The following is a 16952-nucleotide window of genomic DNA, read 5'->3' on the forward strand; positions in this document are numbered from 1 at the left end:
GACAAGCCCTAAGCCACACATTGGCGGGAAAGAGTTTAAATGGGGATTTTCGATTCAAACAAAAGCGAAGATCATTTGAGAGGAGAAACGAAGTTTTTCTTTAGTTCGATCAAGCAAGACGCTGGAAACACACACACAACACCCAACAATCGCCTGAAGTTCACGAAAACATTTACTGTGAACACAAGAACCTGGAATCTCATGTGGACATCATGAGCTGAAAAGCTTCGTTTTTGCACTCGTCTTGGAACTCGTAGCCCAATTCTACGGCACAACGCTTGAACTCTTGCTCGTCTTCCGGAGGGACCTGGATGCCGATCAAAACGTTGGCCCCAACTTGGCCCTGCAAGGCGGCGCAGCGTCAAACCCACAAAAGCACGAGCAAAGCAAAGATCAAGCTCACCTGCGCCCTGTAATGGAAGAGACTGATGTTCCAGCGTGGTGTAAACGTGTCCAGAAACTTTCTCAGCGCCCCGGGCCTCTCTGGAAATATAAATCGGTACAAGAGCTCGTCCTTGAGAATGGCACGGCCACCGATCTACAAAACAAGAGGAGCTGTATAGAAAGATCACACCTGTGAAGAAGATGCTTACCAAATGCCGGAGATGATCCTTGACAAGGTCATTCGAAGTCATGTCAATTACCATAAGACCGGCCTCTTTCAATCGCCGTTTCAAAGCCTGAAGCTCTTGCTCCTTGTGAACACCCACGCTGAGACAATGCTTGTTAGTGGCAGCCGCGAGATTGAGAGACAAATACCTGCAGAGGACAAGGGCAGTTCGCGAATCAGAATAGCGATATCGAAACTCAGTGATGTTCACAGGCCCGACCTGCAAAACGATATTAGCATCAATCAAACATAGAAAATTGAAAGACTCACTTCTTCAACGAGTCTCTTGAACGATCCAGGTATTTCCGCCATGATAATCGCAAGAACAGCCTCCTTAGAAGCACCGACGTCGGCAAGCTCCGTTACAATCCTTAGCCTGTCAAAGTTCATGTTTGCACCACTAGTAACAGCAACCACTGCTTCCTTTTTCAAACCATAGTAGTTACAGTACGCCTTGGCACCAGCAATTGCCAAAGCTCCCGCAGGTTCTAGAATGCTTCTCTTCTCTTCAAACATGTCCTAAAAACCAAAGATCCATATGTTTTCTTAGTTAGAGTTGGACTCGCAAGCATGCGATACAGCTTACCTTGATAGCAGCACAAATGGCATCACGGCTCACAAGGACAATGCCATCCACGTATTCCCTGCAAAGCCTGAATGTCTCTTCTCCAACGAGCTTTACGGCGACACCATCTGCAAAAATCCCACAGTGATCTAGCTGCACCCGAGTTCCGTGGTGGAGGGACAATGCCATGGCGTTGGCATCCGTGGGCTCAACTCCAATTATTTGGACCTGGACAGAAAGCAAAAGTTAGAACACGAACAAATAGTAGCTAAGACTGCAAATCGACTTACTTCAGGTCTTATGCGTTTCATATAGGCTGCTATACCAGCTATAAGTCCCCCTCCTCCAACTGGAACGAAAACTGCATGGAGCGGCCCTTGGTGTTGCCTAACGATCTCCATGCCGACAGTTCCCTGTCCAGCAATTATCTCTGGATTATCGAAGGGTGGAATAAAAATCCGTCCTTCCTCCAGGCTCCGTTGCTTTGCATACGCTTGAGCTTCATCGTATGAATCACCGACGAGTACAACGGTGGCACCGAGACGCTTGACTGATTGCCACTGCAACTCACAATAACGCTGTTCGATTATCTCTGAAAACGAAAGGACCTTACCTTGATTTCTGGTGTGGTGACAGGCATCGCTATGACTGCATCGCAACCAAGCCTTTGAGCGGACAATGCAACTCCTTGCGCGTGGTTTCCCGCGGAAGAGCAGATCACTCCCTGGTCACGTTGCTCTTTTGTGAGCTGGACCATCATATTGTACGCCCCCCGCAGCTTGAAAGAAAAAACCTGACGATCCAAAGTGAGTCTACCATGGAAAAGTTTTGCAAGAACTCTACCGGCTGGAGATCCTCTCGCTTGAGCAAAACCTGGACACCCAGCTTTTCGCTCAGCTTCACCGCCGGCTCCAGTGGCGACTCGATCGCCACATCATACACATTGGCCGTCAAGATCTTCGTCAAGTAGGCCATGGAATCCCTCTCGCTAGATCCACCAAGCCTCGTCTTCTCCGAAATCCCACCTACAAATCCAGCTTCGTACTGCAGCGACTCCGCCGACGCCCTGATCACCGCATTGGAATGCTCCTGCTCGATCCGCGGCCATGTAGCTACACTCCCATTGCTGCTACGATCCGCACAGCAATTGATCAGAATCGCGCGCCCCCGCGCTGATCGCGAAATCCGACCGGACGGGCAGCGCGGCGCGAGCTGGAACGCCGGCGCCGTGGCCGCCATAGCTACCTGCGAACCAAACCCTCGCTAGAAGAACCCTAGCCCAACCAATGGCGCGAAAGAAGCTTTCATTTAGAAAAGTATTTACAAAGCTCTACCATTTAAACAAAGGTCGATGTGAGTGTTAAACTTCGCATTGTCCTCCGGCTTGGTGGTGTCAAACGAAAACACTTGCGAGCAAATTGGACAGAAAGTCGATAGTGCCACTGTGACAAAACACAAGAACAAAGGAAGACCACGAAGAACAAGATGATCAATCCAAGAAGAAAGAATAGAACCAATCGAGAACTTCATACCTGGTGCTTTGCTCTCCACGGTCCTCCTCTCCCTCTCCAGCTGAGCCTTCTTCTTCCTCTCGCGATCCCTCCTCCTCTCGTAGACTTTGAGCGGCGCCACTACCAGAGCTCGCGAGTGATCTCCTGGCTCGGGATCCAAGTCGATCAAACTCGTCCCTGGATCATCTCTATAGCCGTGTGACGGTTCCCCTCTCTCCATGCGTCCCTGGAAAACCACTAGACTCCCTGGCGAGACGATCTCCCGGCTAGCTTCTAGTTTTAGATCCACCATCTCCATGTCACCTTGGTAAACTTCCAGTTCTAGACCCCCTGAAGAGACCCTGTCCCTGCTGCCTTGATAAGCTTCCAGTTCTAGACCCCCGGAAGAGATCCTGTCTTGATACACCGTCTCGTCGGCTAGATTCGAATTGCTTCGAGCATGCATTCCCGGATCGACCATCTCGTGTGTAGATTGTTTACTCGATCCGGTCTGGTGTAACTTCTCGGATATCCTTGCGTTTTCTAGCAGCCTCCTTTCTCGCCTCCTGTCGATAAGACGCTCCTCCTCTTCTTCTGGTTCCGAGGCACACCAGTTTTTCCAGCCGATTATCACGTCAGGCATCGGTTTTCCCGCGGTCTCAACATTCTGAAGTATTCTAGTGTCTTTAGGAACCAAGCTTGCTTTCCGGAGTTTTCCTTTCTTCTCCAGGCCCCGGCTTTTCCCGAAAAACGAATCCAGTCGGGGAATTTTGAAGCTTACGTGTTTATCAACGCTGTTATTCGTGCGTTTGAATGACTCCGTTGGTGGTTCCTTGACATCTACACGAGAAAAAACAGGAAATTAAACATTCATTCACAAGTTTATAGATACCTTTCGTGAGAAGATCACTGCTTTCACCGCTTTTCTTCGTCTTGCTACAATCAACGAAAGAAGTTTTAGATTCTTACTTCACAGAAAAAAGAAGAGAGAAAAAGGAAAGAAAAAAAAAATGCCTGACATGACACGAGCGCTGACAGTAGCATCCGGAAGAAATTCTTGAACGTCCTCGCACTCTCGAGACTGCAAATCGCAACAATAGAATTAGAAAACTTTCTGTGAAAGATAATGGTGTTCACTTCCGAGCAGCTCCCCTCCAAGAAAGAATGTTGGAGACGAATACCATAGCCATCCTCGGGCCTCTAAAAAACACATTTTTTTAGCAGAGTCAAGCAAGAGAAAGAGACAAAGTATCACCACCTCTTCATCTTGAAGCTCAGATTCTTTGATCTGGTCCACTTTCATCCTAAACAAATCCCCGTGATCACTGTATCAAAGAAAAGAAAAAAGCGAGGAATCACAAAGAGAAGCTAGAAGGCAGTGGCAACATACTTGTGATTCGCGTTCTCTTTAGTGACGAACAAATGCGCGTGGATCATTTCGTGGAGCAGCGTCGATTTCACCTCGCCCAAGCTTCGCGATTTTAGAATCGGCTCCGACAGCCGAATCTGGCACCTTCCTGGACCGTAGAAGCACTCTCCAGCTTCGCTGGAACGAACCGAGACTTAGGGCTTATGCTCGAGAAGAAGAAGGAAGGAAGACAAACCATCGCACCTTGTTCTCCGGGAGCTCCATTCGACGCTACACCCTGCAAGCTCGCTCGCGAAGTAGAGATCATTGTAGTAACCGAAGAGCCTGTGTACATCCGGCCGCGAATACGCAATCCTCCCCGCTCCCAGCGCTTTGGCGCCCGATCGCGGTGGCAATCGCTGTGATTTCTTCGTCATCGCGTGGAATCCAGCCCTGCGCGCAGACGCCCTACGCTACATTCTTTCCCCGCAAGAGGAAAACCGAGCGCCAAAACCCACACACACAAAACACTCACATCAATGGCGTGTCCAGCCACAGCCGCCGGATATCTCAAACCACAGCCGTCAGATCACCAAACGAATACCACGAACGGGAATGAGCCTTCATTAAAAACTATCCTTAGTATCACCCGATTTTTCGTTCTTCACGGATTTCCTCGAGCTTAGCATCGTTCTCTCGGCCTCTTTTTTTCGCTGGATCTCGAGCTTTCTCTGCCTGGTGAGCTCGGCAGTGGCTTCCAGCGCTTGCTTCCTTCGTCTCTGCCGCCTTCGATCGATATATCTCTCCATCGCGTTTGAAGGCTCCAGTTCCTCGATATCAGTCTCGTTCTCGTTCTCGCCATCTCTGCTCGTCACTGTCCATTCCACGGCCTCGATCACGTCCGAGGAAACCACCTCGATCGCGTTGTTGGTCCCGTTCTCCTCCGATTCCGAGTCCTCGGTGCTGCAAAGCTCGTTGTCTCCCTTGGCGCAAGGAACCGTCTTGCCGTCCCAGATTATGGCAACCTTGTCCGAGTCATTCGCCTCGCACTGCTCCTCCCAGGCACGCCTCACGAAACGAGGCAGCGGACGAGCTACGTCTTCGTTGGACTTTGATGAATCCAGCACCTCAAAGCGCGTCGCACCAACTTTCCTAGCGTTGCCAGCTAAAATCTGGTGCAAAAAACAGTCCTCAATGAATTTTCTCCAGCAATGCCCATAGAAAACCATACCTCGAGTTTGTAAGTTTGAAACTTTTCTTTTTTTTCTTCTTGGTTTTCTGTTTCCCCCTCTTGGTTTTCTTCCGGGTCTTGCTTTCCTAGAACCACTTTAATGCTCTCTCCTGTTCGTGGAATGTAGCCGAATGCTTCACAGACGAATCCAGAGACGGTTTCATAGTGGTGCTCCTGGAGAAAACCACGTAAAATTCTGTCACGCTGAACAAAAGAGTACTGACCTCCGGGAATTTCACTTGCAAAGCCTCGGACAGATCCTCGATTGATGTATTAGCATCAACATCAAATACACCTTCAGCTCTTTGGACTACATAGCCCGTCTTTCGTCGTATCTCTTCCTATCGTCATAAAAAGACCATTTATAAGCTTCAGAAAACATCAGCAACAAGAACAAAGCAAAACCTTGGAATCGTTTTCGTCAAAAATTTCTCCAACAATCTCCTCAACAACATCTTCCAGTGTTACAATCTGCAATAGAAGTGTATTATACTCCCGAAAAGAACTACGAAGATATGAAACGTACCCCAACGGTGCCACCATACTCGTTCAGCACAATAGCCATATGTACTTTTCTAATACGAAATTCTCTCAGCAAATTCCATACGGACATCGAATCTGTAATAATCGTTTGCTCACAAATACGCATCGAAGCAAGAGCTTACCGGGAACAAAATAAGCTGGCCTATGAGCAACCCTTGCCACCGTGATTTTCTGCAACAGCTCCGACTGCATATCGCTCGTATTAGCAATCGTAAGATAAGTGTTGAAAGTACAAACCTGCTCTACATAGTCAAGCATATCCATAGCATAAGCTATTCCTACAATGTTATCAACACGACGTTCAAACACGGGAACCCTGTAAGCAATCAGTTTCAGAACATTATCTCTGTTTCAAGGTGGAAGTACCTTGAGTACTGGTGCTTCACCCAGAAATTTCGGAATTCCATCAAAGTCGCACCCCCGTCAATGGCCACAACGTCGACTAAGGGAGTCATTACCTCCCGAACGTATGTATCTTTAATGTCCAAGACATTTTCTATCATATCCTGCATAGTAATTTTCAGTACTGTGTCCAAAGGCCATGATCTAAATTAGACCTGTTCTTCCTCTTCAATAGCACCGCTCAACTCTGCCCCTCGCAGCATAAGTTTAAGCTCTTCCTCTGTAACAAACGGCTCGCTGCGAAAAGAAAAGAAATTTTCAGTACAAAAACAGCACCTCGCACAGATTATCAAACTTACCCACTGCTTTTGAGGCCAAAAAATTTCAGCATCGCTGTGGAAAGAATGGTGACTATCCGTCCCACTGGATACAGAACCACTGACAACCATGCCACAGGACGGACCTACAAATAAAACGATGAAAGTCGATTATGTTTTTCTTCCACCAAAACTTACAATCACTTACTACAAAACGGGCGACTTCAGTGGCATTATGCACCGCTATACTCTTTGGAGCAATCTCCGTAAGTAGTAGCACAACCACCTGCAAAGTTTTGAGTGTATATCAAAACCACGAACGAGTAATGCTACCACACACCGTCATAACTCCAGTGGCTGCAGTGACTCCGGCTTCACCGAAAAGAGCCGTGGCAGCATCAGTCACGAGGGCCGTCGCAGCGATGTTTGCGATTCTAAAACGCACATAACAAATTTCAGTCGAGAGCAAAGAGAGAAGAATTGAGAAAACTCACGTAGTGCCAATCAAAATGGTCGTGAGGAACCGCGTCACGTCCTGGCGCAGCAGCTGGAACACGCCTCCCTCACTCTCCTTCTCAGCCAATTCCCTGACCTATAGACATCTTAACGAGGCCTCACCTATTCAGTTTGAGAGTTATACTGTGAGAGAGTAAAGAAAAGGATGGCATTACCTTCCAGGGCCACAGCGTCGTGATCGCCGTCTCGGACATGGAGAAGAACGCCGACAGTCCGAGGAGAACCGATAGCAAAAGTCCTTGTTCCTTGAGCACGCCCAAAACTTGCAAGATCTTGGGCCAGGCACCCTGTAGAAGAGCTCTCGATTTTCCTGCCAGATCCACCGCCGCGACTGCTCCATAAGCTGGACTCGCCTTGCCGTTCCATACCATCCACAAGATCCCGCTGCATAGCAGGAAAGTTCTACCGTGACAAAACCACGCCTGGAGCTGGTCAATCTGGACGTCCCTCTCTAGAGGCAGCGGCTGAGAACGATTGGGAATCCCTGTCCCTGGATCGGCAGACGAAGAACAAGCTGTTGCCTGTAACCCTCCGCGCCCACGATGGCTATGGCAGCACTCACGGCTTCGCAGCTCCGCGACGAGCAGCTTCGCATGGCGCAGACCCGGCCGGGCAGTTCTCCTCGCCGGCAAGAGCGCGTAAGTCCTGCTGCAAGAGAGCGTCGCTGTGGGAAGAACACCACCAGATGCACACATCCCGTCCCTGGCGCTGGCAAAATATGCGGCAAAATCTCACCACGAGCGATCCAGAGAGCTCATCCTCGACGAATCGAAGCTCCCATCGCCCGCGAGCACAAGCGCATTTCCCAGGAACCCTAAAAAGCCCTTGAGCATATTCGCACTATCTTCTAGAGCATATTCTTTGATCCTCGTGACCGTAAAGTTCACTTATATCTGTACGGACGAAGCTATCAACTGGAGGAGATGGTTGCCCGACTCGTTTATCGTTTCCAAGCACGCCTCCCAGAACCAAAGATCCACAGCCAACACTGACGAGAAGAGGATGAGCGCTAGCGTTTCGTATCGATTGAGCGGCCAGTTTGTGATCTTCGTAAGAGTTGCTAGAGAGAACACGTTGTCATTCTTCTCGGAGCTTGATCTTCTCGTCGTAGATTGGATCGACCAGGCAGTCTGCCACTTTAATCTTTGTGGAAAGAAACCCAAGCTTCGCAGGCGAGAATCCATGTCGGGGAGATGTCCACTGCCGTAGAAGATGGCTATCTTCTCGCAGCCTTCGGCTATGGCAGCTTCCAGCTCCCTCATCGCAACGCTGTTCCTTTCACCGATTATCACCGAGTCCTTGAGCAACGAGAACGCTCCTTCTGTTAAGCTGTTCCAGGAAATCCTCTTTGTCAAGCGAAAAAACGAAAACGAGAACTTGTTCTCAAGCTTACTCGGTGGATAGCTGCTTTGCGAGGAAGAGTTTTGTTGCCGCTGCAAGCTCCAAGTTGAACAAGGCCTTCATTTCTGGAGAGCTTGACAGAGGTGCATCTGGTGGAGCACAGACTCCCTCGATCACGAATAGTCCCAGCAGCGGCATTGGAAAGACTCGAGAAGCCCACAAAAGCTTCCCTCGCCATTGATCCAAGTCGGTTCGCGCGAGAGCAGCTGCCGAGAGAGCAGCCGTCGAGATCTTTGTCATTTCAGTTGCAAATCCAAAGAGGCTCTCTCCTTTCCTACGCTGGAAAAGAAAAAGGAAGGCCAAACTAGAGTTTAGTTCTCCAGGAAATAAAATTTTTAAGCACCTGGAGATCTTGGAAAGTTTCAAAGTCGAGGTCTGCATGGTACCAGTTATCCTTTTGGTAGTCCATGCATTCCAGCTGAAAATCCAAGCTGAGAACTTGAGCCATGAGACGCTGGATCGCGCCAACGAAACTAAAACTCCGATTTTTCCTACTATTCTTGCCTTGTGACTTGCGATTTGGAGGCTTCCATCTTCCACGGCCTTTCCAGTTCTTTCCTTTCTCCGCTACCATCTCATATAGAACCGCGTCGTAAGCATCCAATTCATTCTGGAGAGCACGAAAATACCTGGAACGAAAAAAATTGAGACCAATGTCACTAGCGCTGCTAGAGTTCCAGCGCTTACTCTTTATCAGCAATGTGTACTGCTGCCACGAGATCAATCTGAAAAGTGAATCAAATTCACGAGAAAAAACTCAAGCAATCGCTCTTACCTGGACTTGAGGCTGGAACAATGACCACATATTCTTCTTGGGCGCAGCATAGCTCACAATCGCTGTCTGCAGCTCCGCGCCTTGATCCCCCTTGTCCAAGAAGCGAGTGAAATCGCTGATGGAATTCAGCCTCGCGGACGAAGAGCCGGGCAATTCACCTGGCAACGCACCGCTCCAATCGCCATAGGCAAGCGCGGCGGCCACATTGATCCTCGCAATCCTCCTCTTCCCTCCTCCAGCTCGGCGGCATCGATTCGTCGATGAAGAGAAGACGGCGCACGGAGGATATTGCGTTACCGCCATGCCTGGCAAAATGCCAGGAGCCCTAGAAAAATCTTGGCTCCGTACCATATTTGTACGAAAAGAATCTAGAAATGCGTCCTACTAAGATTCCTGGAGATATTCTATCCAAAGTTTGAAGGAAGTCAGTCACGCAATTTAATAGCACGAGAGATAGTCAAGAAGTGTCCGTGATTGTGATCAATAGATGTGCTTTGGTCGATTATACTATGGAGTTGGGGGTGGTAAATATTTGGAGCTTGACGTGAAAACGTCAGAGGGGAAAGTTTCACCTCGCCCGTCACGCCCGTCACGCGGAGTGTCGATGAGTTATCTCTTTTACCTTGTTCTTCTCCTCATACACTGGAGCGTTTTCTTCGGTTTCACTCGCTCCAGCCAGCGCCTTATAGCGCTTCGCTTCTCCAGGTCAGCTCTTTCGATCCGGGCAATCGAAATTCGATCACCGCGCGTCTCGATCGGTGTTCTTGCCGTCGCTAGGGTCGGGCCGCGAAGAATTCGGAGGATTTCACTCGGAATTCCAGCGCATTGCGTAGGATCTCGGAGTCGCCAGCAATATTTCGGCCAATGCTTCCGCGAGAAATCCCCTCACCGGCGTTGTAGCCGGCTCCTGTCCATGACGCGGCGATGCTAGATTGCTGCTAGGATGGGGATCTGTTTCTCTGCTGATAAATCCGAGAAGGCGGAGAAGGAGAAGAACAAGAAGCACGGGGATCACGCTGCTAAAGACCAAGTCAAGAACAAGGAGCAGCGCTCAAAGAACCAGTCGGCTCATGTGGTTCCTCTTGGAAAGAGGACCAATTTCGGGTATGGGAGGGATTTCCAGGCCAAGTACAAGCTCGGCAAGCTCCTGGGCCACGGGCAATTCGGCTACACTTATGCCGCTACAAAGATTGGATCAGGGGAGAATGTCGCTGTGAAACGCATCGAGAAGAAGAAGGTTTGATCTATCGATTGGAAGTTTTTCTATGCTCGTCTAGACCAATGTTTCGTGTGGTTTTTCCAGATGCTACTCCCAATTTCTGTGGAGGATGTTAGGCGGGAAGTGAGGATCTTACAGCTTCTAAGTGGCCACGAGAACGTTGTACAGTTCTATGCGTCATTTGAGGATGACGACTACGTCTACATCGTTATGGAGTGAGTTTAGATCCGTCCTGGAAACAGGCTCTTGTGTGTCGAGGCTAAGATTTGCTGAACAGGTTGTGCGAGGGTGGCGAGCTTTTGGATCGGATCTTGTCCAAGTATGATCGATCTCTTAGAAACTTTGTGTTGTTCTAAGACACTGTGTGTATTGTCATCAGGAAAAATGGCTGCTACTCGGAGAAAGATGCCGCGGAGCTTGTGAGGCAAATGCTCAAAGTCGTTGCTCGTTGCCACCTTCACGGCGTTGTTCACCGGGACTTGAAGCCAGAGGTACTGCATCTCACGAAAGGTTTGTAGTGCTAATGCTGTACCAGTTTGCAGAATTTCTTGTTCAAATCGCAGAGGGACAACACACCGCTCAAGGCAACAGATTTTGGCTTGTCAGACTTTATCAGACCCGGTAATGTTGCTTGTACAGAGCCTTCGTTTGTGGTTGACAGCTCCGAACATACAGGGAGGAGATTCCATGATATTGTTGGAAGCGCGTATTACGTTGCCCCCGAAGTTCTCAAGAGGAAGTCTGGGCCGGAGTCCGACGTCTGGAGCATCGGGGTTATTACCTACATTCTGTTATGCGGCAAACGGCCGTTCTGGGATAAGACAGAGGCTGGAATATTTAACGAGGTTCGTTTCGTGGGTAAACGTGTCGTCTGTATAATTCTTCTTACGTCGTCTTGTAAGTACAGGTGCTGAAGAAGAAACCGGAGTTTCGAATTAAGCCTTGGCCGTCTATAAGTGCCAATGCCAAGGATTTTGTGAAACGCTTGCTCGTGAAGGATCCACGGGCGAGGCCGACTGCCGCTCAAGCACTATGTAAGCAAGTGAAGTTTAGTTATAGTTCACTCGTACCTTCTTTTTTTGTTCTCTTTTGCAGCTCATCCATGGGTCAGAGAGGGCGGGTGTGCACCTGATTTCCCACTGGACATCATTGTTCTCTCTAACATGAGAGAGTTTGTCAAGTTCAGTCGATTAAAGCAATTTGCTTTTCGGGTAAGTGTATCATGCTGTTTTGCAATTTTCATTCTGATTTTTATTGCCTAGGCTCTGGCTACAACCTTAGAACCGGAAGAAATTCACAATCTTCGTGACCAATTCAACATCATTGACGTTGATGGGAGTGGCACAATCACTCTAGAAGAAATACGACAGGTTATATCCGGCATTTTCTAATGTTGAGCTTGAGTTGTGTGCTGGTTAGCTAGGCACTCTTGAAGGACCGTCCATGGACGCTGAAAGAATCAAAAGTATTAGAAATCGTCCAAGCTGTAAGTTTACTACTTACGTTCAGGCGCAGCTAGATTGACGATGCATGCCGGCAGATGGACGCCAATATGGACGGATTCATAGACTTCGACGAGTTTGTTGCTGCCACGCTCCATGTTCGTCAACTCGAGGAGCTGGATTCTGAAAAGTGGCAGCTGCGGACAAAGTGCGCGTTTGACAAGTTCGACAAAGACGGTGACGGATTCATATCTCCAGACGAGATCAAAGAGGTAAGCGACAAGTAAAACCATATTATTTCGAGTTTAGAAACTTTTCTCGCTGTGCAGTACACAGGGCTCAAAGGATCGCTAGATACACTGCTGGACGAAGCTGATGCTGATGGCGATGGCCGGATCAGCTTGCGTGAGTTCCAGAAGCTCTTGAGGCAAGCAAGCCTTGGCTCCCGCACCAATCACCACCACATCCAACCTCATCTCAAGCATCCCAAGCTTCTGGAGGTACTCTTGTTTTTTCACCCCTCAGTTTTTCCATATTTGTTGTCTCCAGATGCACGCTCCGAGTCCTAAGATAAGCGAAGAGTCATCACAGTAAGATATTTGATGGAAAACAAAGACTCTGACGAGGTAACGAGACAAACTAAACTAGACTAGGAGCTGAAAAGTTCAGATTTGCGAAAATAAAGAAAAGAAAATCCCTATTAAACTTGATAAAAAGCTTTTGGATTAAAACGTAGGAACAAGAACCATCACAGCCACTCCAATCCGTCTATAAAATCCGTGCTTGCGTAAAATTCAGCAGCGTCTGGCTTTATCGTTCTGGTCCAGTTTGCGCGTTTCAACGAATGAGCACCGGGACCGTAATTTTGATACTCCGCATAAAAGGCAGTGCTGTAAGAGAGCGATAAAAAAAGTTAGCAAAGAGGTGTGAAGTTACTATGATTTACCTGTTGGATGGGCCGTAAGTATCAGTCCAGTGAGTCCAGCCAACAGGATCTACCACATCCTCCATGTAACAATTGCTAAAAACCACAAATGCGTTGCTCCCCCAAGGTCGGCCCAGCGTCATCTTTCCAGTCCCACCAAGATAGCAATTGTGGAAGGAGTACCCAGAAGTGAAATTAGTGAGCGCGGCTTTTCCTTGTGCCGTCAAGGATCCACTGGTTGTGGCATTGACATTCGAGATGAGATTACATCTCTGTGCGAGGGGAGAAGAGAGTTGTGGTGTAGGAACTGAAAGACAAAAGTTTTCCTTACCTCGTAGAGTGACCTTCCAAGGCCAAATATGAAATCGATGTTCCCCTCGATGTATGTGTTCTTGAAGTAGTGCCTCCCACGATCGTCGTAGAGGGTGTCCTGGCTTGACAGGATGAAGCAATCAGAAATCTTTGCAAAATCGCCACTTAATTTCAAGGCCACGGCTTGCATGTCATGGGCTCCTGGATTTGCGAATGGTGCATCGTTCTACCAAACACATCAAATCAAAAGTTATAAAAGAGAAAACTATAGGAATGACTTACTTGGAAGGTGATGTATTGAGCAATAAAATATCTAGAAAATACTTCAAAAGTTGCACTTTTACCAGTTCCATTAGCTGATCCATGATTTGCATTATAAACAATCACAGTATCAAATATATACTTGGTTTGGCCTTGCAATGTGATATAATCTTTAAATTTTGGTATTGTGATCTTTTCACTGCATTCCAGAAACAAAAAAAATTCAGAAAACAGAATATAATGAAAAATATTACGTACCGGTAGACACCTGGCTCAACCAAAATCACAAATCGATTTGATGCATTATAAGGAATCCAATCGATTGCAGAGCTAATATTTTGGAAGGTATAAGCACGCAATGGATTGGTAGCATCATAAGTATAATTTGGATCAACAAAAATATAGAGTGGATGATTGTCAGCATTTATCACGGATTGATGCCTCTCGTCGCAGACAATGCATGGAACAAAGATCAAATTCAACACAAGAACAGTTGCAGCTAACTTAAACATTTTGACTTTTGACAAATATTGAACTATATTTTCTGATTTATATAATACGACAATAAGCCATATATAATTTGTAATTTTTTACGGTTCACAATATTTTTAATGCTACAGCAGCTAGAAATAGTGTTTAATGCTAGATATATTATTAATGCGAACTAAAATATTAGTTCAATTGAAAAAATGAAATATATAAAATCTATGGAGTCCATGGAGGGGAGGGTGGTGGTGGAGCTGGAAACATAGGAGGTATCGCAGAAAATATCGTCATTGCATCAATACCAGCGTCGTCTTTGCCAGAGAGTGCGATCAAAGCTGCGACTAAACCCGCATTTCCAGCGATGGTCGGCTCCGTGAAGTTGTAATTCCCTCTCTTGTCTTGGAACCTGTCCTTGGGATCGGGGCCCCCGACTAGAGCGCCTTCGATAACATTGGGATTGGGCTGCTTGCTATCCCTCCACTTGAATCCAGACACATCGCAAGCAGTCTTGCGATTCTTGGGAACCGATGCTGCTCGGTGGTGGACGTACTTGGGATACTTGTTGCCGAATCCCACAACGTAGCTCATATGCCGTGGGTTCTTCCCGAGAATGTAGTCCATCTGGATAGGAAACTAGTTATAACTCGAAGGAAAACTGGGAAACTATCGATGCTTGCCTGAGACTTTGCAAATTCGCGTAGCTTGTCAGCCTTGTAGAGCTGCGGACCGCATGACCAGCCAGGAATGTCCGCCGCCAGTAAGTAGTCACTGTAAAGCGTCGCTAGGAATGCAGCATTGACGGAGTATTGCAATGGTGCCGGGCCGCCTCTGTTGAAGAGCACGAGTCCTCCTGGAAAATGCGAGTTATGGAACTGATTATATAGATTCTTGTCTGTTTGCTGGGATGTACCTGGCGTCTTTGGAAATATTTTATACACTGGCAAGTACGAGCACATAACGATGTCTGTCTGATTGTGAAAGCTCTTAAGGACGGTTTCATATGGATATCCAGGACCTTGGAGCATCCTTAGTCTGGTTAGCAACACCTGTACATTCCGGAGTTTTGTATTTCAAGTCGACTTGCTCAAAAGGAACAAAAACAGAACCAAAACGAAAAAAACTAGAGTGTACATACCTGAGCACCGATAAGTTTGTTGTCCCAATTGAAAACTCCATAAAACTGGCTGTTTCTGTATGCCCCGGCATGCCGTCCTATTCCATAAGTTGTCACAAGTTGGAGGTAGCTGATATTTCCCGTTGCGTAGTACAGCCAAGCTCCACCCCACAAATACTCGTCGTAGTATCCACTCGAGTTGTAAAATCCCGCTGCATCAGGCACGCTTGCACTGTAGCGACCGCGTCGATCCCTGGACATCTTGAACAAGATGTCCGCACCGTGAACCAGCTTCTGGGAGTAAGCACTGTTTCCTTTAAAAACTATAGATGCCGCGGCCAAGGCGGCTGCCATTTCCGCAGCCAAGTCTGATGCCGTGCCAGTCTGCATCGATGGCCGCGGGTAGTCCATGTCTTCTGGCCTCTCCCAGCAGAAATGATCATCAGGAGAATCCCCACGTCCCTTGCCTACCTGGTCAGAAAAAGAAAAGAAAAACACTTTTCTCTTGACAGCTCTTTCAACTTAACAACCATACCTGAGCATAGATCGAATTCACGCTTGGCGCAGAGGCATTAAACGTCTTGAGCAGATAGTCAGTCCCCCATTTAATCAAGTCTTTAACGTGACCGAGCTCGCCCACCGCCTCATACTTGCTACTGTACTCAATCACGCTCCAACTTAGCAGCGTCATAGCGAACGCCTGTGGAAAGTGGAACTTGATATTGTCGCCGGCATCGTAGTATCCTCCAACCAAATCGGCCTGGTTGTCCGATCCATCCTTAAGACCCGAGTCACCTCGGTACGAGATGTTGTTCCCATGCGGGAGTTTCCCAGCTGGAAGAGAAAACAACTTCAAACTTCCTCCTCCTCCTAGAAAGCCAAAAGAAGAAAAGAGTATACTCACATTTTTGGGCGTTGAAAAACTTGAGAGCTTTGTGTAGAGCGAGCGTGTAGTTGTCCGGAGGGGACGGATGGCGGTGGTGCCTGGGAGCTGTCTTGACGATGAGAACCGTGAATCCGGCGATGAATCCCACCGCGAGGATGGCGTAGACGATCCCGAGGAAGAGCTTCTGGCTACAAACGATGCATCCCAGATCGATCGTTTTCTTCCTTTTCTTCTCCCCGGCACCGAGAAGCCAGCTCTGCTGCGTCTCCTCCAGCTTCTGCAAGGCCGCCCTGTCCAAATCCATGCTCCTGTTGCTCTGATCTTCCTCGTTCACGGAAGGATCCAGCTCCAGGGGGCCGCCCCATGAATTATGGTACATGGCGATCGATCGATCGCGGCGCTGACCAGAAATTGGCGTGCCCGGCCGGCAATCGACGCAATGCGGCTAGAATCTTGTCAAGGAAGTGTGGCGGCGGCGATTCTTGCGACCTGTAACGCACGCTTTGCCCGATCCAAATATCTCCAGCAAGACGCTGGACGATCTTGGAAAGAAGTCAAGGAATGCCGCTCAGCTTACCGAAATTTCTTGCGATCGCAGAGCGTCGACGCCAGCCCAGCCCAGCTCGGCGCCTCCGCCATAGCTGGCTGTGACGAGCACCGGTTAGAACCTGGCTTGGGAACACGCGGAAAGAAGAAGCTTCTTCTCTCCGGCGAAAAAACAAATAAACCCCTCGCTCATTCTTGACGTGCTGCCCGCCAGCTCAGGGCGCCTCCACCCAACCACGATGTGCCACGTGTTTCTACCTTGACTTTGCTGTGAGCGCAACGTGGGATCGTGGTTAGGTTTGAGTATTATATTTGATCGAGGTTTATTGTTGTAGAGACGTGCTTTGGTTTGGTCATTCTTACACTCAGCTTGGAGTTTTTAGTTTTTTATTCTCAAAGTTTGATGGTAGGTTTTAGATGAACTGGCTGGCTTTTCAAGCAATCCTTGCTCGCACCTGGAGAGATTGTGGAGGGAATTATTCCATTGTGGTAGCTGTCTATGTAGAGTGCGTTTAGTGATGACGAGCTACCTAACAAAACAGCCCCTCGGTTTCTAACTCCAGCAGCAACAGTCGCTTTGTTTGTTACGCCAACTTACTTGGTTTCGCAATCAAAGCAATAAT

At 48.1% G+C, this 16952-nt stretch overlaps 7 protein-coding genes across 8 annotated transcripts; 1 reads left to right on the top strand and 6 right to left on the bottom strand.

Moving 5' to 3' along the window:
- Window positions 1-31: 31 nt before the first annotated feature.
- Window positions 32-2457, bottom strand: LOC9641966 (threonine dehydratase biosynthetic, chloroplastic). Its single transcript, XM_002961032.2, has 9 exons — window positions 2019-2457; window positions 1789-1968; window positions 1466-1735; window positions 1197-1403; window positions 881-1129; window positions 760-830; window positions 594-711; window positions 404-538; window positions 32-343 (listed from the first exon to the last, which is right to left on the bottom strand). Exons 1-9 carry the CDS (start codon window positions 2412-2414, stop codon window positions 200-202), a joined length of 1770 nt encoding a protein of 589 aa, XP_002961078.2. The 5' UTR covers window positions 2415-2457; the 3' UTR covers window positions 32-199.
- A 5-nt stretch (window positions 2458-2462) lies between these two features.
- On the bottom strand, window positions 2463-4524 carry LOC112344365 (sprT-like domain-containing protein Spartan). Its single transcript, XM_024668974.1, has 8 exons — window positions 4278-4524; window positions 4056-4211; window positions 3924-3990; window positions 3803-3865; window positions 3685-3746; window positions 3558-3601; window positions 2708-3505; window positions 2463-2617 (listed from the first exon to the last, which is right to left on the bottom strand). Exons 1-8 carry the CDS (start codon window positions 4448-4450, stop codon window positions 2496-2498), a joined length of 1485 nt encoding a protein of 494 aa, XP_024524742.1. The 5' UTR covers window positions 4451-4524; the 3' UTR covers window positions 2463-2495.
- Window positions 4525-4614: 90 nt separating this feature from the next.
- Window positions 4615-7764, bottom strand: LOC9641967 (DUF21 domain-containing protein At1g55930, chloroplastic). The gene is made up of 14 exons (XM_002961033.2): window positions 7118-7764; window positions 6941-7038; window positions 6787-6880; window positions 6655-6732; window positions 6489-6592; window positions 6345-6426; window positions 6154-6293; window positions 6025-6103; window positions 5910-5973; window positions 5771-5862; window positions 5650-5715; window positions 5469-5585; window positions 5245-5418; window positions 4615-5185 (listed from the first exon to the last, which is right to left on the bottom strand). Exons 1-14 carry the CDS (start codon window positions 7655-7657, stop codon window positions 4640-4642), a joined length of 2274 nt encoding a protein of 757 aa, XP_002961079.2. The 5' UTR covers window positions 7658-7764; the 3' UTR covers window positions 4615-4639.
- A 41-nt stretch (window positions 7765-7805) lies between these two features.
- LOC9632231 lies at window positions 7806-9444 on the bottom strand. 2 transcript variants are annotated; one of them, XM_002961034.2, is made up of 5 exons: window positions 9139-9444; window positions 9051-9088; window positions 8707-8992; window positions 8356-8642; window positions 7806-8291 (listed from the first exon to the last, which is right to left on the bottom strand). In XM_002961034.2, the coding sequence occupies exons 1-5, from the start codon at window positions 9439-9441 to the stop codon at window positions 7850-7852; spliced, it is 1356 nt and encodes a 451-aa protein (XP_002961080.1). In that variant the 5' UTR covers window positions 9442-9444; the 3' UTR covers window positions 7806-7849. The 2 variants fall into 2 exon arrangements, with proteins under 2 accessions (XP_002961080.1, XP_024524752.1); XM_024668984.1 differs by having other exon boundaries at window positions 8707-9069.
- Window positions 9445-9761: 317 nt separating this feature from the next.
- LOC9632232 (calcium-dependent protein kinase 18) lies at window positions 9762-12509 on the top strand. The gene is made up of 13 exons (XM_002960385.2): window positions 9762-10375; window positions 10442-10572; window positions 10635-10676; window positions 10737-10848; window positions 10900-10978; window positions 11033-11202; window positions 11265-11391; window positions 11453-11568; window positions 11620-11727; window positions 11781-11843; window positions 11898-12071; window positions 12129-12299; window positions 12349-12509. Exons 1-13 carry the CDS (start codon window positions 10082-10084, stop codon window positions 12391-12393), a joined length of 1632 nt encoding a protein of 543 aa, XP_002960431.1. The 5' UTR covers window positions 9762-10081; the 3' UTR covers window positions 12394-12509.
- A 15-nt stretch (window positions 12510-12524) lies between these two features.
- On the bottom strand, window positions 12525-13401 carry LOC9632233 (probable pectinesterase 15). The gene is made up of 4 exons (XM_024675608.1): window positions 13381-13401; window positions 13056-13262; window positions 12746-12996; window positions 12525-12689 (listed from the first exon to the last, which is right to left on the bottom strand). Exons 1-4 carry the CDS (start codon window positions 13399-13401, stop codon window positions 12548-12550), a joined length of 621 nt encoding a protein of 206 aa, XP_024531376.1. The 3' UTR covers window positions 12525-12547.
- A 526-nt stretch (window positions 13402-13927) lies between these two features.
- LOC9641968 (endoglucanase 25) lies at window positions 13928-16496 on the bottom strand. The gene is made up of 6 exons (XM_024668953.1): window positions 15802-16496; window positions 15433-15731; window positions 14919-15368; window positions 14694-14829; window positions 14461-14633; window positions 13928-14404 (listed from the first exon to the last, which is right to left on the bottom strand). The coding sequence occupies exons 1-6, from the start codon at window positions 16160-16162 to the stop codon at window positions 14003-14005; spliced, it is 1821 nt and encodes a 606-aa protein (XP_024524721.1). The 5' UTR covers window positions 16163-16496; the 3' UTR covers window positions 13928-14002.
- Between the last annotated feature and the right edge of the window lie 456 nt (window positions 16497-16952).

The sequence above is a fragment of the Selaginella moellendorffii genome, unplaced genomic scaffold (assembly GCF_000143415.4).
Source record: "Selaginella moellendorffii unplaced genomic scaffold, v1.0 SELMOscaffold_0, whole genome shotgun sequence".
Taxonomy (NCBI): Eukaryota; Viridiplantae; Streptophyta; class Lycopodiopsida; order Selaginellales; family Selaginellaceae; genus Selaginella; species Selaginella moellendorffii.